Source organism: Ambystoma mexicanum, chromosome 2q (assembly GCF_040938575.1).
Source record: "Ambystoma mexicanum isolate Mex_15411 chromosome 2q, UKY_AmexF1_1, whole genome shotgun sequence".
Taxonomy (NCBI): domain Eukaryota; kingdom Metazoa; phylum Chordata; class Amphibia; order Caudata; family Ambystomatidae; genus Ambystoma; species Ambystoma mexicanum.
Window position 1 is genome coordinate 1,296,864,086 of NC_090924.1, and position 24,749 is coordinate 1,296,888,834.

The window sequence follows — 24,749 nt, forward strand, 5'->3', positions numbered from 1 at the left end:
CTTAGGTGCACGAGAAGCAGACATACGGGACTCCCTAACGGTTTCAATAGACGTTGTGGGGTGGCTACTTTTCTCTGGCTCCTTTAGAGGAACACTCAGAGAAGCTTTTCTTTTAAAAATGTCTAACATTTTTAAGCAGAATTTTTCTAACTCTGCTGGTGTAGAGTTCTTTTTTGAGCAACTAACTCTTCCAAGATTTGGGAGACGGTTTACCTACGTAGAGTTTTCTTTTCTTTCCCCGCAAGGCCTTAACCGTCATTGACTGACACGAGCAACAGTCATCAACCTTGTTACAGGATCCCTTGCCCCACAGACAAACACAGTGCAGGTCTGTAATTGACATCTTGGCCCCATAGTCCGAACACTGCTTGTAGCCCGTCTTCGGTGTGGAGGACATTTCTCTTAGTAAGAAGTTGCATCGCTGAGGCGAATAGCTCCGAAGCACACAGCAATGCGGAAAAAACGGAAACGACGCTTGACCCTATGAAAAATGTTTCCGAAGCAAGCTGCAAGCAGACTTGAATATATCAAAGATGAGGAATACGTGGGAGGACACAAACCATTCGAAATATGGTTCTCTGAAAGGGTGTATACCCTAAAATAACCACAGGCTGAACAGGCACACTGAAGCCCTGTATAGCATAGGCACTACAGTTGGTGCAACAATCATGGCATGACCAGGCAAAAGGGGAATGCTCAAGGTGGACACCACAAATTATGCAGTCAGTGGCTCACCAGTCAGGTCAGGATGACTGAATCTACCTGGCTTCAATGGCTACCTGAAGTGAATTGAGCCTTGAATGGATTGCAGTGCTCAATGAACATCGTTTGGGCGAGAGAAACCATAGGGACGTAGGGCTTAGTATCCAAAAGGTGTGAGATGAGCACAGCCACCAGTGAACCTCTCCAATGAGTAGAGCTGGTGTTGATCTTGGAGGCGAGGGCGGGTTCAGGTGTAAGGCTCGGGGTAGGTGGGGGATTGCGGGGGGGGGGTGTGCTTGGTAGTGGAGTGTAGGGGCTGGCCTAGGGAGACTTCCAAAAGGCACAGTGCTGCCCCAGTACGGCACAGTGTGTCATGAATTTCCCCCTGTTGATTAATAGGAAAGATGCAGACATGCTGATCTTTTTCTTCCACTGGGGAAAAGCTAATCCACAGTCCCAGATGATGACCTGAGATAAGCCAAACGGTAGACTGAGGGCTTTCTCTTGTATGCTTTTCCAGAAGCAAACAGGATGCTAGCTGGTGGTAACCGAGTAGGAAAAGTTTATATTTATAAAAGCCTCTGTGTAGGGACAGCAGAAAGCTGTTGAAGATGTGGAAGATTGTACCAAACACCCAAACCTTCAGGCACTTCAGTTAGCCACTTGTTTGACAAGATCTGAATGGATTGTCATTAAATGGTGCCTTCAATTGTAATGATTCTCTATCAAACCCGTGTGTTTAAGTACTAATGGGAAGGTGGGCGATGGAAAGGTCACTTCTTCCAATACGTAAAGGTTTCAGCAAAAATATATTGTTCAGTTAAAGTATACCAGCGTTAAATCTGATCTGGAATCCCCAGATTAAGCTCATTTTTACGGCTCCAGAATCTCTAGTTAAGCATCCATTTAGTAAATATGCAAAGTTAATATTTTTACAAAAGGCTTCCTTGTAAACCTGTGTGAAGAGAAGCGTAGTTCCACACAAAGGTTTGTTATTTTTAAAAAGTTTGTTCAGTTTTTCATCCTGTATGCAGCTTTGAAAACAAACATGCAGATACACCTGCCCCTGTCCCCCTATGTGCCTTGCCTTCCCTTTCCTCTCCTGTGCACCATGATTTATTTTGTAACTTTGCATATTGCATGTGTTCGGGGTCGTGTATGGTGTATGTAGCAAGATGAACAGTCATTCAATGGGTGTGATGATTCCGAGGACTGGGTGTTAGGCAGAAACCTGTGCAGTTCCCTCTGGGACCACTGCAAAAGATTTAAGACTACAGGTGTTTGGCAGTAAACCCACTTGGTAGCAGTCTGTACCACACAGATTCACTTGGTAGCTGTGGCTGAGCAGTCAGACTTCCCTCAAGAAGAGTTAGGCAGTATACAGAGCATACATAATAGGTACAGAGGCACAGTAGCACAAGCAAACACTGACCAGAGCTTGTGTAAAAGTATATAATTATTTATTTAAAAGACACACTTGTAAAATTACACTAGCACAGAAAAAGGTAATTAAATTCAAAACACAGTCCTAATTACTATATGTACATCCCTAGTTATTTGTTGGACAAGTCTTAGTTAACACCACTTATTTCCAGACAGAGGTGAGCGCTTAACGTTAGATGGCACTCCAACAAGTTGTTTAAAAAGGGAGGAAAAGGGCAGAAGAAAGCAATACAGCAAAACACTTTTCAGAGAACCACAATAAGTATTAGAGAAGGCAGTCTATTGAGGAGCAAGGAAGTTCAGTGCCAGGCCCACTTTAGGGAGAGCCAGGCCAAATATGCCCAAGATCACACAATGTCACAAAGTCTCAAAAGTCTTTACAGGTGAGTAGAAAAGTTTTGTTAAGCTTAGAAAAGTTTAGGGTGTCCCAGGCTAACCCAGGTTCGAGAGCCGAGGGCTAAATCTACCCCGTACAATCGGTGGCAAGGGAAGCTGGGCGGAACACAGTACCTTCAAAATGGAAAGGATCCTCCAGCGGTGGCAGTTGTTCCTGGTAGTGGGTGCAAGTCGCGGCGTCGTCCAGAGGAAGAGAAGATCTCGACGTGGAGGAAGGCTGAAGGTCGTTGCACTACCAGGGAAGAAACCAGCCGTGGAGTTTTCCGGTTAAAAGGATGTTACCCCTCTTTCGCGGTAGAGGTAAAAAGTGGTATTCCGGTTGCCGGGGTCCTTGACACAGGCAAGGCGGCCACGAGATGCTCCAGGGAGGCGAAAAGAAGGCAAAAACTGGTTGTCCCCACCAGTCAAGGGAAGAAGACTCTCCGGACTGGAGATCTCCTCTGTCGTTGGGAAGTGGTGAGATGGTTCCGCAGGGCTCCACCGGTGGTGTCGTCGTGGCAGGTCGGCTCAGCTTCTCCCTCTTCGGCTTCTTAGGTCCTGTGGCGACTTCTGAAGTTCCAGTCCCCAAAGCCCTGCTTTTATGCAGCAAACCCCCATTCACCAGTCCTAGCTGTCACTCAAACATGCTAAGTGGTGAGCCAGGGGGCTCACCACTGGGCCAATCACACAAGAGTGCGACTTGAGTTGCCAAGGCAACTCAGTCCAGGGTGCCTAAATCCCCCTCCCACACATCATGTAGACCCAGACACAGTGGCACCACTTTGGAGGGCTTCTGTGCAGAAGCCCGCCAAAAGTGGAACAAAGGCTCGACTCGGGTTCAGGGTTACTGAAGTGAACCCAGACACCATTTTGGCGGCGAGTTCTGGCAAAAAATCCCAACCGGTGAATTAATATTAAATAAATAAACCGGCGGTATCTTTAACATTGCACCAAAAAGTGGTGCATTAAAATCAATGCGAAATCCCATTGGGAAATATTCCGGTGGAATATTTCCGTGGTATCCACTGCAACCAGCCAGAAACTCGGCGAGGGGGGACGGGACAGTACCCCCTCGACAAACAGACCCAGGGGCAATCTAATTGCCCCTACCAGTACTTCCACAGTATGATGGTTTGCACTGGTTCTGTTCACAATTTAAGACTAGTAAAGTCAATGGTGACTTTACACGCCCAGGGAGACAGTAGTCAGTCCCAGGGTATGGAGTCTATGTTTGGGGGTCACTATGACACCCCTGTGTTACTGCACTGGGGGTGCTGTGTAACACACATACAAAAACCAATGATAGCCTATGGGGAAAAATACCCCAAAGCCCATAAGCACATTACAAGTCACAGGAATACACTCAAATCATGTCCAAGAGTGAGGGTAAAAGAGTCCCACTCTTGGCAGGAGAAGAAAATAAACCCCAAAAATCCAGCAAAGCTGCTGGGGGACTCACTAGGTTAGGAAATTCAGCCTAAACAGAGAATTCTCCCTAACACTGGGATTGCAAATAGCAGAGACAGTAGAAATGGTTAAGTAGAAAGGCCTGACCGGGCACACACTTGGCATCCGATTACTGAAACTATATTCGCCCTACTGGAGTTGCACTGCTATCACCCTCCTGAAGATGAGTTCCAAAAGTAAAAGGGCAATTGGCCAGAAAGGAAGCAACCCTTCTCTACACGGGCTCTGGGGCAAAACATAACTGTCAAGCTCAGGACGTAAGATCAGTCTAGGTATCTGTTTATGTTATTGGTTTTTAAAACACCGAATTGAAAAAATGAGAAGAAAAATAACGTTTTCATTGGATTTCGTTTGGGAAAAAACGTCAAGTTTAAGGATAGGGAAATAACTACCAAAAAGGGAATTGGCGTGAAAAAATGTGTTTGCGCCTTTCTCACAAGGTTATTTCACTCAGTCTACAAAGAGTGGCATAGCCTTCCTACTTTGTAAACTAAAGTGGGACATAGCTGCCAGTTTGAATAACCTCACTCAAGCGATGCGTGATCTTGTAAAGAATGTTTTGCCATTGGAGACGAGGCTTACAGAAATGGAGAACCTGCTGTGTGTTCAAACATATGATCAGAAATTACTGGAGCAGAGTGTTAGACGACTGGCAGAACACGACTATCAGAGAAGTAGGAAGATGGGGAGAATTGTGCTTGCTGCAACAATATCTGTATTCGAGACGTTCCAACGGTTGTAAACAAGAATCTTGAAAGTGATGTACATTATCTGCTTTCTAAAGAGCTGGAGCTTGATGGAGGTGGACCTGTGCACTGGATTACAAGTATTTTCAAAAATGTTTACACATCGGCATGGCAATTGCGGGATTGCAGACCACGAGGAAACTCTGAAAACAAATGCAATGACTGTAATCTAGCATAGAGCAGGTATGAGGACCAGCCCAATCACTAAACCGTAAAGGGAGGGGCAGAGGAAACTAACACCTAACACTACAAGTTCTCCAATGCAGCATATTCAATTTATTACATAGTACGATGCATGGGAACCAGCCCAATACTTTAAAACTACAAAGCACGTGGCAAACAGTGCCACTTACTCATTTTAGTACAAGGATTCACTTAATATAATTGGTTGATGTAAATACTCGGCTAACTAAAGTTTTGAATGTTGAACATATTTGTGTACTAATTGCCTTGAATAAGCCCAGGAAGGATGAAAGTGATGGCCATGCAGTTGGCAAACATTCTATTATAAGTGGCAAACTTTCTATTAGAAGTAGTAAATGCATCATCATAACAACTGATAAGATAGGATGTCACCTACTAACAACTGCATGTATAAAATACAAGTGTTAAAGTGAAAAGGAGTATCTGCTGTTAGTTTATGAATACAATAAACCAACTGACTCCAAGATAATGTATATATACATTTAAAAAAAAAAATTGGGAGCGCCTTCATATGGGTGTACCTTTATTGCTTTTACTTGGTTGACTTTAGCATTTTTGGTTGTATGCTGCTCACCTGGCAGTTGCAGCTCTTTGTCCTTGAAAAGCCATTTGCACACATAAGTGCTGCTTACTGGTCCATACAACCACCTCTTTTTCAGTATTTTCGAAATATTAATAGATTAAGAATGTAATCCCTGATATCTTCACAACAGTCTAATTCTGCCAAACCAAAGTATACACCACCACCAAGATGGGAGGAGCAAGACTTCATTAACTTAAAATCAGCTCTGTTACATCTCCTTCAAGATTTCACCCCTACAACTATATCTAAAACATTTCACAAATATGCTTTGTTAAGAGACACATTGAAAGAGAAGAGAGTCAGGGGTGGCGAGCAAAGCGCTCTTTATTAGAGGGACAGGATGGGAGGGCGGTGAGGAATCTGTGGGAAGAACATCCATCATGAAGAACATAACCATAAGTAAGTAATTTGTAAGTAAGTAATTTGTTCTTCTAATGGATTGAAGCCTCCTATAGAGTCCTCATCTTAGACAGTATCAATTTGAAGGAGGATATAAGCGCAAACTCCTATTTTCATGTTAAACCAAAAAATGTTGCCCTACCAGAGCATCTAGACAGTTGTATTTTGTGAAAGTGTACAGTGAAGACCATGGAGCAGTCTGACAAATGTCCAAAGTCGGTACTCCTCTTTAAGTGCTGAAGCGGCAGAAAATCCTCTTGTGGGGCACGCTCCAAATCCCTCATGGATGTCTTTTCCCGTTATGATTCAACATTCAGAGATTCACAATACTATCTACATCAATGGTGTTTGTTTTGTCACTCCTTTCCCTAATCTAGGGCCGGTGTATCAGACGAAGAATTGGTCCTCTGTTCTGAATTGACTGGTTCTGGAAATATAAAAGCTCAAGGCTCTTTTAGGGTCCAACCTATGTAGCATCTCTCCCTCTTTGGAAGGGTGAGGAAGACGTTGGAAGACTGGTAAGCACATTTGTGAGCAAGGTGAAACTCAGATACCAACTTAGGAAGGAAGGCCGGCAGGACATACCCTGACATGACCTTGAAAATACTGTGAAGGGAGGTTTATATGAAAGAGCCTGTAGCTAGCTCACTCTGCATGCATATGTAATCGCAACGAGAAATATGGATTACCAAGTGAGGCGTCTGATTGGACTGGAATGTAGCACCTCAAGGATGCTCCAATTAAGAAATACTAGATTTAGAATCCCAGGCCAGCACCACAAAAGGGTCTGGGGTTGGGAGTATTGATAACTCCTTTTATAAATGGTCACAAATGGCATAGTGAAATATGAGCCTTGCACATGCATAGGAAATAGGAAGTTGAGCTGGAGAGTGCAGCTGAATGCCCCTTGAATGTAGCCATCTGTAATCTCTCTTGGGCAAGTAGTAAAAGGCAAGAGAGAAACCATAGGTGTGTTGCACAGATAAGGATTTGAGATCTTGGCTCTGCAACAGTTGTTCTTCTATCGCTGGAGCAATTTAGAGCCTGTTGCTGGAATCCTGGCCAACAGCAACACCTTCCTAACCTATTAGGGGAGATCCCAGTCTCTGCATCTTACCTTTCCCGAGTGAGGAATAAAGGTTGAGGGTGTTGATGCTAAGGTGGTAAAAAGGCCTTCCCCTTGCGAGAGCAAGTCCACCATCTGAGGAAGCCGGTGTGGAGGGCAAATGCAATGTCCAGAAGGTCTGGGTAACACGTTCCTTGACCCAATCCAGAGCAATCAAGATCATTGTTGTCCCGAACCGCCTCAACCCACCTGAGGATATGAGGGATGGCAGGGATCGTAGAAATGTGCACAGAAATACAAAATTCCAGTCCACCACAAACTTGTTCCACAAGGGCTCCTCTCAGGGAAAAGTCCCTGGAGCAGAATAGCTTGCACTTTTTAGTGACAGAATGGGAACAGATCGATCAAACTCTTAATTGGGACGGCGAGCTCCACAGCCGAAGACCCAGTCAAACACTTTGCTAAGCTCCGCAGCACGTAGCTTTTCTGAGGTAAGAGGCCAAACCTCTTCAAGATATAGCTCACGCCAGCACCAACGGGCAAGAATGAATGGAAAAGTGTTCTGCTCCACAGCAGCAGCTTTCCGAGTCAGGAGTCAGTCAAACATTTCTGTACACTTCGCTGGAAAATCTTTTATTCATTACTCTTCTGCTCTATTTTTGTGTCAATAAACATTGTGTACTGGTATGTTGCTGATAAATTTGCTGTTCTTGTTTGTTATCAGGTACTGGAAATACTTAAAAACCATAAAAAAGATCTATACAGATTTAAAAAGGATAAGTGCTAGCAATGTGGTAGCAGTCACTGCAGTCTATGAGGGATTGCAGGATAAAATTGGTTTAGTGCCAACATCGGCTGGCGTCTATGGTACTCAGTGTTGGTGGAAGGCCAGTTCCCCAACTTCTCTCCCTCCTCTGGTGAGTGATTACAGAGTCAGCTATTGGAAATGTTTGTAATCTTTTGACACGTGACAGAGGGCCTCCTTACAGTCAAGCCGGCATGTTTTGAGGCAGCAGATCAGGACTGTCATATTCAGGTGAAGCAGGTATCGCCGTATTGTGGGCAGAAAACAGAATTGATGAATTTAGAACTTCTGCCCCTTGATTCTACCTTAACTAAAAGAATATACTTTTTTCCCGCTGGGTTGTAATAACAGAGAGGGCGTGGAAATGAATAGTACTGGTTGCAGTAGGATACGAAGCACGCGTCCCAACCTAACTATGGACTGTCGTGTCCAGGTTAGGTGATGTAATATGAGACTTGGTGGACCTGCAGACACAATGATCCTATGAGTTCAGATATGCCTAACTCTTTCACTGGAGCACCCGATTTGGTTAATAGCCCAAAGTCAAAAGATCATAATGACACAGGAAATTCTTCCACATTCAATTGTCATGCAGAAGATCTGCTGGTTAACAACGATTCAAACACTTCAATCCTGGTAGCGCTGCACTTCGTTTTTAAAATTCTATGGTTAAAGTATTTGAACTTTTACAAGACAAAGTTGAAGCAATGGGCAGACCTAAAAAATATGGCGGAATCAGTGCAAGGAGAGGTTTCTACACACCATAAGCTGCACAGTGACTCGAAGACGTGTGCGGCAGATGAAGCTAAAGCTAGCGTCTCTTCTTCTGGCAGATATCAAACATAATGTCAGGCTTGCATGGGAGGAAGTTAAGAACTATACTCTGCAGATAGGAGACATTAAGAAAACTGAACTTGTGATTGTACAGACTCGAACATCGGGAATCAAGTCAAGGCCGCACCAAAGAAAAACAGGAAATTAAGTAATGGCTTACAGCCTTTAAGTGGTGTAGCAGGGCCTTCGACCATGGTGGCACATGCTGCATTACATCAACCAGCGCAGTCACCCTTCATACTCCCCCCTCGGAAGAAATCCTAAAAGAGTTAATTAGACTGGGAATGATTTTAGGAGATGAGAAAGATCAGGTTTCTGCTCTTAATGTATCCCTGGAGCGTCAATGCAAGAAGAGATGTAAAAGCTCTAATAAAGGGAGCGGTAAACAGGAGAAAAAAAATCAAAGTACATTATAAATTGTAAAAAATCATTCAAAATCTCTGAAATGTATCCTACATTTGAGAACTCATGAGGAGACTAAAAAAGTGGAAATTGGCAAGTGTAAGAAGTCCACAGAAAATATGATAGGAGGCACTGCTCCACTTTTTAAAATTTCGAAATGTCACAATATTGCTTAAGACAATCAAGGTATGGATCCTCTGGATGAGCAGAAATTAGCATCTGGAACAGAGGATAGCGGGACCTCTGATATTGGGCCTCATTACGAGTCCGGCGGGAGCCGTGTGGTAAAAAACGGCAGGCTGCTGCCGCACCAAATTACCATTCCGCCATTACAACCCCCCCGGTGACCCGGTAATTCCAGAGGCGGAATTACATAAATCCCCATTCCCATGGAGTCCGATAGGACTCCCATAGGACTCCATGGGGTTGGGGACAATGGAAACACTAGTTCCGTCTATGACCGAGCCGGTGCTTCCATTTCCGCCTGCAGGCGAGTGGCGTTACTCCCACCAGGTCAGACCTGGCGGGAGTGACACCTCCCGCCTGCAGAACTCGGAATCAGCCGGTCCGGAAACAACGGTGGCAGCGGATTTACCACCACCGTTGTTTCCGGCCCGGCTGACTTGTAATGAGGCCCATTGACTCTTGACTCCCCAGTTATCTGCCTATTCCCTGCACAGAATATCCTTAACTTGATTAATCAGGATATGGGAGATACAGGACCAAAAAAATGTGAAGCACTGTCTTACTGCAACATGACAAAGAACTAAAGAAGACATGACCAAGATCTAAGCTAGGCCAGATATCCCTTAATGCAAAAATATGATGAAGAAAGATAAAGAAAGTAGGGACATTTAAAGTTCCTCTAGTGGCGTCAGTTTATGAGTTATTCAATTTGGAGGCTGCTATGACTGAATATCCTCTAGATAAAATATGTAATTTACTATGGCAGAAAATGGGTTTTAATATAAATGAGCCTTATAATTTTACTACTCAATGCAGCAATAAAATATGGACTCAAGACTCAGTCAATACAGTTGTGAAAGTTAAGTTACAAAAGGCACAGGGTTTTGATGATCGGTGCATCCTGCAAATTATTTAATTAATTATCTTCTTGGAAGATGGTGTATACTCAGTTGCGTTTCTGCCTCAATTTATTACCAACCGCGGGCAATTTATTTTTATGGAAAAATGTGGAGATTGAGAGCCCTGTTTGTAGGCATTGTGGAAAAGATACAGAAACCTTGTTCCACTTGTAAGTTGAATGCCCTTTGGTCGTGCCCTTAAAGGTTCAATGTTTTTCCAGACATATAGAAGCATTGCAAATATCCCCTTGGGAATTTCTCTGGGAAAGAGTTTATATGGGCCACTGCTGATTGCAATGTATAGGTTTTTAAGTTACTTTAAGCTGGGATCAGGTTAACGTGAATGCATTAGATTATCATTGAATGGATTCATTGTAAACTTATTTGATTGTAAATCATTTTATGCATACCCATTAATGTTTTTTTAAATATTAATAAAAGTAATTTTTTAAAAATGATTTGTAATTTTTTACATTCTATGATTGTTAACGTTTGATTTATAAACCATATGATAAAAATATTAGATTATGAGGCTCGCCAATAGCAGGAAACAAATAGGATGGATGATAGATAAACTCCCCTTTTGAAGTGACCAACTACTTTGTCTATTTGGGTTTCACGATTTTTAACAGCACCAACAAAGCTGCTTTAATGGCCGCGCTGAAACCATAAATTGCCAGTTCCATACCAAAAATGAAAAAGATGAATACCAAGTATGTAATATGCTCCAATTGACTGGTTATCAAATATTAGAATGTAAAAGTTGTCCCGTTGTCAACCTATGGGCGAGAAACTGTAATTTTGTTTGATATGGATAAATTGGAGGGGAAACTTTAGAGAAGTGTCCTGCGTCTACCCAACAGTCTGCCTGTTGTGTCCATTCACTACAAGCTTGGACATTTGTCCCTCACAAGTAGAATTGTATGGAATTCCCTTTTATTATTAAGGAAAGTTCTACTGCCACCGCCTGATTTCTTATTCTGTGATTTGCATGATTTATATATGGAGAATGGCTGTGAATATTTCACACTGCGGGGTCTAATGTGTAATAAGGTTTTTATGCCCCAAAATTGTTTTCAGGAAGACCTCACTCTTACAAGCAAGGTCAAACAGCGGTTGTGGGAGCATGATTGGATGACCACATGCTCCAAACTTTATTCTATACTCCATTATGATTTGGGGAATGAGCATAAAAAGAGAGGCAGCTTGCCACTTTATTTGAAAAATCTGCGAACTTGAAATTAAGACATCAATTCATGAGGTTGAGATTTAATTTAATCTTACCCAGAGAAACTATAAATATTAGGGAAAAATGTGGAATTATCTAGCACCTCTTTCCGCTACTGTATGTTTTTCAATGTAAAAAAACACCAAGATACATACTTTTGGACTGCCCCATACATTGTTGGAAATTAGTACTATGTTCAAAAGTATGTGTATAAGGGGACATTTATTGTAACTGAAGCTTTTTGGGACCGCTGCTTTTCAAGACATTTGGTTTACCAATAGCAGTTTTAAGTTTTTTTTTAAATACATACAATGAATTGAATGATAAATGTTGTGTGGTTGGAAACAGATATTTGATCCTAATTTTAAAACATTATGCACTGATCAAGAAAACTGTCTCCTTGAATGTTTAGCTTGGACTCTACCCATTGGGACATAACGAGATTACCTTGCCAAAACTGGAATATTATGCATTGGTTTGAAGGAGGGCTCTATCACTCTAATCTGCATTGGGCACGTATCTATAAACTGCACATATTTCAGATTTTGGCATATTATTCACTACATGAATTTTACCTGCCTACATTTTATCTACTACATTTGTGAAAAATGTATTCCTTTAAAGAAATCAATGTTCATCTTACGCTCTATTTCTGTACTTCAGTATTTTAGACACTACAGCACTTCACATATGAGATGGATTTTAACGATGTACATTTTATTAACTGTATATTAACAGTATATTGGTGAAAGGTGTATCCTCGTGGTAAACAAAAGCACAATACAAAATAAAATAAAAGAAATTGTAACTATCAATCTCCTCCGTGATTGCCTTACATTTGCGTGGTCAACTGTTTGTGGGAATAAAGAACTAGGATGGCTACTTCACAAATCCAGAGTATATCACAACTGCTGAGGTACTTCAGACAGCTCAGCCCAGTTTGACACCCAACGCTCATGAGATGGCTGAGACACGTCCTGCAACAGGCAGGCATAGACAACTCAATTCCTGGAGGGTAATATTGCCTCAAAAGCATTATTGCTGGTGGTTAGCTTGGCAGAGTTGATTAGACCTGTGGGCTTGGTTTTGGAGTTGGGGAAATGGAGACTAGAACCATATCTTCCACATCTTTATGCTCTTCCTGAGCCTTATGAGAAATGGAGCCTTATGACCTCCGGAAAGGTGAGGCCATGCACGTCATTGGGGCATTTTCTGGTTAATTAGTTGAACAATTGTGAATGGATGACATGGTTCCACTTCTTTTTTGCTCCATCAAAAGTAGCATGTTGCCAGGTACAATGAACTTTGTAGCTGTGGAAATGTAATAACAATCATTGTGATGTTTTCTTCTCGTTTGTAAAATGCTGCTGACGTTTTGATGTGCTATTAGCAGTTAAGTATTGTATGATCCTAGCCTCTGTGATCCTATGAAAGTGATCACTATATTCTACCGACAAGGGAAGAATCTACCATTGGAAGTGCGTTTTGTAAAAAAGAAAAACACTTTCTATTTTGAAAAGAGCTTTATATTTTGGTTTGTGAATTGTTTTTGCATATATGGTGAAGTACTCAGTGTTTATGATAATTAATGATGATCAAATTATAAGCGCACACACTTCAAAAATCCTAGACTTCAAGGGGGGCTACTCCATACACTCCTGCTCATCATTGTCGGATTTCATTTCAAGCTGATCAGTTCCACTATCCCTCCTCATCGGCACACCGTCTCCATCCTTTCCCCTCTCTCTCTGGCCGGCCTCGCTTGGCCCTCCTGCTATCCCCACCTGCGAGGCTAACCTCATCTTTGACTCCACACTTTCCTTCTCCGCCCACATCTTGGAGGTATCTAAAAAGTCAGACTTCCTACTGCACCTCCTCAGAGGTACTCTCCGTTTCCTCTCCTTCCCCCAGAAGCTCACTGTCTCCCAGGCTCTGGTCCTCTCTAGGTTGGACTACTGTAACAGCCTCTTTCTAAATCTACCTGCCTCTACTCTTCGCCCTCTGCTACTAATCCAGAACAGGACTGCAAGACTTGTCCTTGGCCTCGAGCCCTCGGATCGTATCTCTCCAGCTCTCCATTGGCTACCAGTGGATGCAAAGATTAAATTTAAAACCCTCTGCATTGTCCACAAGGCTTTCTGGGGCTTGGGTCCAAAATACCTTCAGCTATCCCTCCGCAAATACCTCCCCTCTCAAGCCCTTCGCTCCTCTACCTCCAACTCCCTCAGGGTCAGTCGTTTTTCTAAGAAACGAGCTGGGGGGAGATCGCTGTCTTCAGCTGGGGCCTCCCTCTGGAACAGCCTCCCTGCCACTCTAAAACTTGAGAACCATCTCCGGTTCCGGAAGCACCTAAAGACCTTGCATCTGCCTTTGCAACCCCTCTGCCGTGCTGATCTGCTCTCTTGGCATTGTGCACCTGCCCACCCTCTGTCCCCCGGGCCCAGGTACCTGCTCACCCTGCCACCCTTCTGCACTGCCTCCCAGCCACCCCTTGCACTGGGGACTGTATCTGTACCCATACAGTTCCCCCCCCCCACTTTTTCTTCTTTTTATGCCCTTATCAGACTTACCCAGTTCTGCTGCCGTAAACACAGCACTTGCTGACTGCACTACCCCTGTTTATTGTTCCATTATCTATGTATTTGTATTTATTACTATTTATCTGTTCTCCTCTGCTCTGCACTTTCCACTCTCCCCCTTCCATGCACTTTTCCCCTTTCCCATGCACTTGCACATACTCAATGTCACTGGGCCTAGTAAGATCATTTTTTGTTCTCCCCTGTTCTCCTTTGCCTTGTCGCGCTCTGAAACACTTGGTACGAGCGCAATACAAATAAAATATCATATATCTCATTAGCGCAACCAGCAAACATAAAAATTAAAAAATGTTCAGCACAAAGTCAAACCACATGAAATGTATTATTGCACAAGTTCTTGCTGATTTGTTTACATACCAATAGCTACTGCAGTCTCTTGTGAATCTCCAGTTATCATTTTAATGGCAACACCGGACCCAATGAGTAGGTTGATGGCTTCTTTTACACCAATACGTGGAGGATCCATCATTCCCACAAGACCAAGGAAGGTCAGCTGTCCCAGTTCGGGTCCAGAAGCCAAAGCAAGAACTATTTAAGAAAACATGAGAAACAGATTTTACGTATATATCATGCTTTACAATGATATTTTACTTTAAAGTGTTATGTCAAATTTTTATTTGACTATGTTGGAGTCATGGCACAATTTAACACGCAGGGCCATAATGAGGCCATAAGCACTATTGCAGCATCTGAGAAGACAAAGGAGAAATTACCTTACCGTAATGTTCTTTCGATGGATTCTTCTCCCGCAGATTCCTCATCATGATAGATATCCATCATTCAGCTCTGCTGTATGGAAACCTTTCGCCAGGGGGCATAGTGGACCTCGACTGGGCCATCGATCCGTGTTGTCCGGCACTCAATCGTCGGCTTCGGAAGCAACGACAGGCATCGTATATATATAGCAAGTCACTACACCCCATGCTTCAGTTCCTCTAATTTCCCCCCCACCCCTGCGACTGAACGCTGCAGAAAGAAAAACCACAGGCGGAGGATAACCAGCCGTTAAACATTAACCAGGGTACATGCCAACATGGGCAACCCCCACAACAATATTTGCAAAAAGTTTTTTTTCGTTTTTTTAAACAGAAAACGGTCATCCCAGAGCCATCACCAGATGCCTTTTTGTTTGGACAGATGCGACAATCCACAGACTTTCTGAGCGGGGATGGATGGGAGGGTTAGTGAGGAATCTGTGGCAGAAGAATTCATAGAAAGAACATTATGGTAAGGTAATTTCTCCTTCAATGGATTGCTTTTCTTCTGCAGATTCCTCATCAGGATAGACTCCCCAAGCAGTTAGGATAGCGGAGGAGGGCAGAGAGATTAAAAACAGCAGATACTGTAGACCCGCCCTACCAAAAAGAGCATCTGCTCCCCGTGAAACATCCAATGCATAGTGATTGGTGAAAGTATGCAAGGATGACCAAGTGGCCGCCCGGCACATAGCCCTACCAGGAACCTCTCTTTGGAGCGCTGTAGAGACTGGGACCCTTCTGGTGGAATGGGTCCTGATGCCCGCCGGAAGCTCCTTGCCTGCCGATTGGCAACACTCGTATATACACAAAATAATCCATTGTGATAGGGTTTGTTTAGTGATGGCAAGACCTTTTCTAGAAAAGGCGTGGGCCACGAACAACTGGTCTGATATCCTGAACTCAGAAGTGCGAGCAACACAGAAGATGAACGCTCTCTTGGGATCAAGGCGGTGGAGCTGCTCTTTCTCCTTTGAAGGGTGTGGAGGAGGGTAAGAGACCGGTAAATCAATAGACTGGGGCAGATGAAACTCTAAGCACCTTATGAAGGAATCCGTGTCTGACTTTAAGAGACTTTCTTGCAAAAGAACTTCAGAAAGGGGGTTTGCAGCGCAAGGCTTGCATTTCACTAACCATCCTGGCAGATCTGATCGCGACCAAAAAGGCTGTCTTAAGAGATAACAGCCGCAAAGAACATGAATGCATAGGCTCAAACGGAGCCGCCATCAAGTAGGTTAAAACTAGATTAGTATCCCAATCTGGGACAACAAAGGGGGTTGGCAGAAACTTGTTGCGAAGGCCCTTCAGGAACTAAGCCATGACCGGAATATTGAAAAAGGAACCTTGGTCTGGGGACCTCTTCAACACAGGCAGGGCCGCCAAATACCCTTGGTCTGTGGCAACCTGAAGGCCAGAAGAGGCCAGCAACAGAAGAAACTCCATCACTGTGGTGGTGGGGCAAGAGATAGGGACAGTCTCGCATTCCTTGCACCACGCCTCAAATCCTTCCCTTCTGCACGCGCAGAGAGATCGAGTAGAAGCTCAGCGTGCAGCCAGCAATACCTCAATTTTAAAGCCTCTCTTACAACATACCTGTTAGCCTAGACCGCTCTAATATTTTGCTGTCACTTCTCATGTTAGAGCCTTGATGCCTTTGGTGATTAGTTGCACTATACAAGTGAATTGGAGTTGATGATTTGAGTAGAAGCAACTTAACCTGCCCTCCGACCGGTAGGGCCCCTTTGTTAACTTTGATTTGCAAGCCCAGGAAAATCATATGAAACGTGCTTGGTCCTAGTAACCTCGGGACATCGAATTGATAGACAAGGGTGCGATACAGAACACACTTCGTGTGATCCCTAAGGGCAGAGTAGTATGTGCAAACAGAAAAAGATTATTGCTTTTTACAATAAGTACTCCATAGCTCAATGGCCTCCCTTGGACAGCATGATTGAAACAACTAGCACTGTTGTTCCAACGAAGACGCGGTCACTCGTAATGATTCATATTCAAATACGCCATTTGAGCCTACACAGATTGCCGTTCCTGGGTTTTTGTTGAAGTTAGTTGTTTAGATCTTTTGAACAAAGGAGGACTGCGGTTTGAAGAAGTGCAAGAATCAAAAGGATTTACTGGCAAGAATGTGGTCTATTTGTAGGACAACCTCACAGAGGACATACCTAACCATACTTGAGAAAGAAATGTCCTTGTGCTGTCCGGACGGTCCAATTACCTTGATTTTAAGTGCAATTAAAATGAAATTCCCAATTCAAACGAAAACTCATTACTTCACAGTCCTCTAACTCAAGCTCTGTCCACGTTAGGAGCATTCCATCTTGTTCTAAAGTCTCTGGTTAAACAGTTTGAACAATTAAAATGTGAAGAAACACCAGAAAGTATCCTAGAATTGGTGAACACGATTTGCAACCAATTAATGGGTGGCACTAATCTGGATCTGCGTTGTAATCAGGATAACTAGCTTGATGCAGGCCGAGCAACAAGGGACAGTATATGATGGTTCTGTTTAACCTGGAAGGGTCTCCAAAAGAAAACAGCTCAACTTGGTAGAAGCCCTAAGTAATAAAGTTGTAGTCTGTTCCACGCTTCTTTCTTCCGAGCTCAGGATAAAGGAGGGCTTGGTAGAGGTTCTTTCCCATTATCCACTGGAAATCCAAAGAACCTCCTACTACAGCCGCGTGAAATGCACTCCTGGTGAAAACCTGCAAGATGGAATGCGTGGCTGAAGAGCGGCAAAAACCCAAAAATCCCCTGAGAGCATCTAGTGCACTAAAATTCAGAGAACTGTTAACTGTTAAAACCATACACATAGATGAAGGGGCTGCGATGCACCCTGCACTCATAACTTGTAACACGACCTGCACCCAAACATGGGACAAGGCAGACTATGGTCAGGAAACTGGACTCCCATTCGCTGAAGCGCTGAACTGTTAGAGCACTGGAGGAGCAACTCATAGTTGGGGTGGGGGGCGCAGAGGGTGGTGTTGTTGATGATGTTGTTAGTTGAAAACATCATCATGCAACTCTAAAGCCGCTCTAATGCCAGGAATTACTGCAGCAATAGCTGATTCTGAACCCAACCTTTCCAGTATGCTACATCATGATGTCTGTAACTGGACTCATAAATGCCAATAAAAAGTTTATAAAAAATTAAAATTAAAAAAAATGTCCGCACAGGTTTGAGAACCTGTCAGCCGTGCCCCATGTCCCCCTTCTCTAGGCTCACTCACTGGTTGTTGAGCACGGCGATGAAGCAAAGCTTCTGACCGCCATGATTCCTCCCTCTTTTCCTCTGCAGGGGCTCTCCGTCTGTCAACGATTTATCTCTCGGAGCTTGGGCCTCGCTCTGAAGCTCTGCATGGTCACAACTGCTTTCTCTCTGAAGTCTGCCACAGATTTCCAGCTTCCCTCAGCTCTGGTTCCCACTGCATACGCTCTGCATCTGTCTGGTGGTCTCAAGTGCTTCTTCTGCCACACGCCTTCCAGAAAGGGTCTGTGCTCCTCCAGCAGTCTGTGGACCTGCTTCCCCAGCTGAAGCCATCTTCTCTGTTGGTGTCAGTTTTAAACCTCTCGCCAGGTTGATTAATCCAAAACAGACTAGACCACTCAACACCTGTTTGGGAGTCCTGCATTGCTCTTGCCTGCCTCCTCCGCCTCGTCCCATTACCTAATTGGTGTAGGTGATTGTGGGATGTCAATGGAAAAAAGATGCATTGATTTTGCTTGCCTCTTCCTTGTCCCCCGTACTTAACTGGTGGGTGTTAGGTGATTCTCTGAGAAAATGGGGAAGGGAATGACAATAGCCTAAAAAGGCTTGGGAAAGGGAAAGTTCATTATGAAACGGAAAAGGGGGATACAGCATTTCACTGAAGGGTAACTCGCCTCCTCTCCCCAAGTAACCTCGCCTAGGTAGTCCACTCTTGCATATCCACCCCCAGGGTCAGGATCCGGTAGCTTCGGCCTTTCCCTGGCCACCTGGGTGGAGGCCCTGCCAGGGAAAGCGGTGAGGATACCTTCAGATTCCTCACAGCTAGAGCCCATGTTCACAAGGCCTGAGCATCTGTTGACAGAACAGTAGAATGGGTGCTCGTCCCGTGTGTGCTCCTCAGTCCTCTAGGAATGCATCTGTTGTGACCGTGACTTGATGGTCTGGTAGTGGTTCGGTGAAGAGGTCTCCTAGTGTGTTAATCTGGAGTTTGTCAGCCCATTTTAGATATGTTTTATCGGCGCTCAGAGGGATTATGGGGATGAACCTTGCTGGTATGAGAGGGGAGAATCTGACCTGAATGTTGCATTTCTGTGCCATTTTCTTCCATATAGCGTAGGTGGACAGGACTACATTTAACGGTGTGTGTGGCATTTGCAGATGGCCTAGTATGGCTGCTCTCAATAGGTTGGGGGCTACAAGGGCTCGCTCTATTTGGACATGGTGTCTAATACAGTGTGTGGTATACGAGTATCCAAGGAATTGAGCTTGAGCAGCCCAGTAGTATCGCTCCCGGTCCGTGTGTGCTCCTCAGTCCTCTAGGAATGCATCTGTGGTGACTGTGACTTGATGGTCTGGTAGTCGAAAGGGCCCCCCCCCCCCTTTGCGAGGATGGAGCAAACCATCCACCAGCATATTATGTTGTGGAAGGGACGTGCCCAAAGAATCCTGTCCTCCCAAGAACCGGAAACTTGCATCCAAGGGATATTGAGAAAATCCTGTAGAGGCCACATCCGAAGCCTGCAGTGTTGGATCAGGTTGAATGCACAATTACCTCATTCCCAGCAGTGATTTCAGGTTGGAAAGACAGTTCATTGTTGAGAAAGCAGGAGGACCTTCTCAGGGATGGACTCCTGCCATCTGACAGGGTAGTAAGGTAAGCCAGCCTGTCCAGATGAGACCCCAACAACAGAACATGCCAAGAAGGTGTCGGACAGGACTTTGCATAGTTGAAAGAGAACCCCAGTGATGACTAGCAAAGAAGCGTGACCTCTGTATTTTGAAGAACAAGAGGGAGAGACTCGGGCCTAATCAACCAGTAGTCTAGGTACGGGTAAATGTTGATCCCTGAAAAACGGAGCTGAGCCACAGCCGGGGTGGGGCTTTTGGTAAACACTCTCAGTCGGGTAAATCCTTGAACCGAAGGGACGTTGCAAAATTGTGAATCGTAGGAACCGCCTTGGTCATTGATGAATAGGTATGTGAAAAAACTAGTCCAGTGATGACAGGAAGTTTCCTTCCTGCAGTTGGCTTAGCATGTGCTGCGGCATGACCATCCCGAAGGTTTGAGACCTAAGAAATGTGTGGAGGATGCGCAGGTCAAGTATGGGGTCACCAGCCACCAGGACGATTTCTTTCTGAGAAAATATTTCACATAAACACCTTGACCTTGGTGGTGGACTGGGATGTGTTTGACCGCTCCGGTGGAAAGGAAGGAGTGGGACAAGGATGTAGAAAAAGCAGCAGGTGCTTCTCGACCTTTGCCAAGTGAGGAATGGAGGGCAGGCACCCAATGAATTCTAATGTGTGTAAGTGCTGGATTAAAGACAATGGTGATGGAGCAACCCAGTTCGATTAAATTGGAGAGGCGCCCACTGACTGGGTTTTTCTTTACCGAGGATTCCCGGCCCGTCAACGGGAAATATTCATGTGCCTGTGAATCCATGCCAGACCGAATGCTGGAGAACACTCTGCTCTGCTTCAGGCTACCCTCACCCACCTCTCCTCTCATTCCTGCTCGTCCATCTGCGATCCAGGAGTGGTGCGCCTCCAACGATCTTTGCCTTAATGTCAGTAAGGCTGAGATCCTTCTCATTTGGACCCCTGCTCCCGCTTTTCCTCTCACTCTGGCCACCTTCCTTGGGCCCGCTTCCTTCGCGTACCTGTGAGGCTAATAACCTTGGTGTCATCTTCGACTCCACTTGTTCCTTCCCTCCTCGCATCACAGACCATGCCAAGAAGGCCACTACCAGCTGCCCCCACCTCATAAGTATTCCTTTCCCCACTAGAAGCTCACAGTCTCCGGAAACCTGGTTCTCTCTAGGCTGGACTACTGCAACAGCCTTTTTCTCAATCTGCCTTCCTCTACTCTCCACCCTCTGCAACTAAATCAAAACAGGACTGCAAGACTCGTCCATGGCCTCAAGCCCAGGGACCGTATCTCTCCAGCCCGGAAATCTCTCCACTGGATCACAGTGGCTGCAAGGATCAAGTTCAAGACCCTCTGCATCGTTCACAAGGCTTTCTGGGGCCGGGGCTCGCACTACATCCAACTCTCTCTTCCTAAACACCTTCTTTCTTAAGCTCTTCGCTCAGCCGCCTCCACTCTCTGAGGGTCAGACGCTTCTCCAGGCAGAGAGCCGGACCATTTGAAGTTCGGGAAGTAGCTCAAGACTTTCCTTTTTGCTTCTGCTTTCTCCCTCTCGCCTCTGCTGACCAACCTGTATGCTTCGCTGACTGGTTGCCTGGCTACCCTCAGTCTCACTGGTACCAGGCTCCCCCTTGACCAGTAGCCCCTGCAACTGCCTCCAGGCCTACAGCGCACTTACGAGGCCTGATCTGGAACCTTACAGCCCCCTGCCTCCTTGCACTTAACCAGAGCCGCAATGCCCTGGCTGCACTTACTCAGAGCATTGCTGCCCTGATTGCACTTCTGCCTTCCCTCCCTCTGGCACTTCCCGTCGCCCCTGCACTTGTGTATTGCACTTGCACGATCTGAATGACGCAAGGCCTAGTAAGATTTTTGTTTTGTCCTCTCTCTGTCTTCCTTCTCTTGTCTCGTCGTGCCTAGAAACACTTGTATACAGGCACGTTATAAATCACTTATATCATACAGCATGTGACTATATGAAATATCCAATGCTGGATGAAGTATGGATCCTGGACATCCAGGGAGACCAGTCAATCCTGTATGTCCAATTCCTAAAGGATCTGGGTTAGAGTGACTACCTTGAACTTGTCTTTGCGTGCGTACAAGTTCAAAAGCCTGAGATTTAAGATGGGATGCAGGCTTCCATCATTCGGCACCATAAAATAGGTTGAATACCAGCCCTTGCTTTGTTTGGAGCAGAGTACCAGGTCTCTAGACTTTTTTGCCATAAGCAGCTCGACCTCCCCCGACAGGAGGGGTTCCGAAAAGCATGCGCTGTCCTTCCAGTGGATGAGCAAAAAGAAGACAGTATCCCGCTAACCTGTAAGGGCCAATAATTGGTAGTGGCAAGTATCCTTTCCTTGTCAACTGGAATATGCTGCATTCCACTGGGGTTTTATGAGGGAAGGCAGATTCACAGAGGCTTTGTACCTGCTGCAGTAGAGGGCACAGAAGAGGTTACGCAGACCCCTGTCGGATCAGCGCTTAACCTGCTGGCTGAGGGAGCTTGATCTCTTCCCTTCTGGGGAAAAGAGGTGAGCGGGTGAAAACCACTGCCCCTGCTGTTGCTGCTGTTGGAAGTGCCTCGTAAGTTTGGCTGTTTGGGTGTGCGGCATGGGCCATGTGGAGACTGAGGCAGGTAAAATAATTCTACTTGCAACAAGCTATCCCGTAGCTTTTCATGCTACTTGTTTTTCGGTAGTATTTTGAATATAAGGACGTACGTGTATGTATCATCATTAGCAGCGTTGATATAGATCTCACTCTTAACATCTGGCTGTATCACCCACTAGAATTGGTTGTATACGAATTGATCGTTTTACAACTGCTCGAATGACAATTGACCTTTTCACAATTGAACGAATTGTGAAGGTCAATTGTACCATATATGTGGGGGGAAACCCCCCACAACCCCCACCCAACGCCAAACCCCATATATATCACCAAACCGATATATATATATATATATATATATAGATATATAGATATATATCTATATATATATATATATTCGGTCAATTGTGAAAAGGTCAATTGTGACCCTTTAAATTCAGTCAATTGTTCATTCGAACAATTGTAAACGACCAATTTGGGTAATACCGAATTAGGCACTCCTAACAACAATTGCCAGCCTCATTAATTAAAGCGATGGGGTGACTACACACATCGTAATGGATAAGAGCCTGAGGAGTGGAAAACGCCTCCAAGATCCACTTCCTAAATTACCCCCACCCTTTCCTGCCTCTAAACGCACCAAGGATAAACTTTTATTTTTTAAACTTTATTTTTTAATTTTTCAAACAAAGTGAACAGAACAACATGCACAACTTATGTCGTGAGATCGGCCCCACCCACCCCTGCCTCCCAACTTTTTCGAAACCGAATATGTGTAAGTGTATAGTCACTTGTTGACAGCACGGCCGAGCGTGCCCGATCAGGTATAAAGTCTGCAAGACGTGATTATGGAGTTGAGCTTCGCGAGGAGATGGTGTCCGAGGTTGACATCAGATATGAAATGTATGGGCCCCAAATGTCTGGGGCACGTGCATGGAGGGGTAGGGTTTTAATGAAGTCCGTCTCGGTGTCTTGGCAGAAAGCTATGTCCTTTAGCCATTGTTGCAAGTATGGTGGGCGACCTCGCCCCATGTCATGGCGACCCTCCTGCGTGCTAATACCAGCAATAGCCCAGTTAGTTTCCGCATTGAGGACGGAAGATAGGCCAAGTAGTGCATTGATGGGGTCAGGTTCTATTGGCGACCCTATTATCGCCAACGTCTTTTCAAGCACTGAGTGCTCAGAATCGGTTTACAGGTGGGCATGACCAGACAAGGGGGACAAAATCCGCCGCTGGGCCGTTACATCGCATGCATGCCGCTGGTATTGAAGGACGTTGTGAGTGGAGTTTCGCTCAGGTGTGGTATACTTGGTGTAGATAGTTAAAGTGAATTTGTTTGTATCGAGTATCAGGCACACTTTTTGGGTTTGGCCGAGTATGTAAGTCCAGTTTTCGTCTGAGATCAGGGTCTTCAGGGATTTTTCCCATCTTGTTTTCGGAGATGTTAGACTGGAGGATGTGTCTGTCAGGAGAGATCTATAGATCACAGACTAGCCTGCCTGTACCTTGTGATTGGATCACTCCGTGTAGTAGTTGCCACGTAGTTGGCTGTTGTGGAAATGTGGGAAAAAGTGTGTGAAATGCGTGGCGGAGGCGGAAATATACAAATGTGTCTAAGATGGTGTCGGCTCCTCTGTTACGTGCGAGTTGGGGCGTCAGGAATGCCTCTTCGGTGAAGAGGTCTCCTAGTGTGTTAATCTGGAGTTTGTCAGCCAATTTTAGATATGTTTTTTCGGCACTCGGAGGGATTACGGGGATGAATTTTGCTGGTATGAGAGGGGAGAATCTGACCTGAATGGTGCATTTCTGTGCCATTTTCTTCCATATAGCGTAGGTGGAAAGGACTACATTTAACGGTGTGTGTGGCATTTGCAGATGGCCTAGTATGGCTGCTCTCAATAGGTTGGGGGCTGCAAGGGCTCGCTCTATTTGGACATGTGGTCCAATACAGTGTGTGGTATACCAGTATCCAAGGAATTGAGCTTGAACAGCCCAATAGTATCGCTCCAGGTCAGGGACCGCAAGGCCTCCCTTAGCCACTGGTTGAATGAGTGCTGTATATGCTACTCTGGCAGGTTTGCCCGCCTATAGTAGTTCGAGGATTAAAGTACGTATTCGGAGAATGACATTTTGTGGTAATAGAATAGGAATATTTGTGAATAGGTAAATAAGTTTAGGTAGGATCACCATTTTGTCCAGGGATATGTGCCCCCATAGGGTAAGAGGGAGGGATTTCCATCTACCAATTCTCCCTCGTAGTGTCTCTATTGCTTTGCCGTAGTTATCTTGGAAGATGTCTTGCTGAGCCCTGGACATCACGATTCCCAAATATCTGACTTTTGTGTGTTCCCAACTGAACCCATAGTCGTCAGTAAATACCTTGGTGTCAGGGGTCAGGGGAAAGATGACCGATTTAGTGTGATTGATTTTTAGGCCAGAGAGGGTGCCAAACCTGACCACCTCTCGTAGGACTGAGTTCAGGTTTACAATTGGTTCGCGGATGAAGAGGGCTACATCGTCTGCATATAGGGAAATCATTAGCTTATGTGGCTAGAGAGAGAGGCCTCTAT

At 45.0% G+C, this 24,749-nt stretch overlaps 1 protein-coding gene across 6 annotated transcripts in view; it reads right to left on the reverse strand.

The window, feature by feature from the left end:
* ATP2C1 (ATPase secretory pathway Ca2+ transporting 1) overlaps positions 1-24,749 on the reverse strand; it is a 1,883,161-nt gene that overhangs the window by 590,820 nt on the left and 1,267,592 nt on the right. For all 6 annotated transcript variants that reach the window (XM_069648728.1, XM_069648731.1, XM_069648729.1 and 3 more), the window contains one exon: positions 14,294-14,464. In XM_069648728.1, coding sequence (XP_069504829.1) covers positions 14,294-14,464 — 171 coding nt within the window. The remainder of the gene's footprint in view (positions 1-14,293; positions 14,465-24,749) is intronic.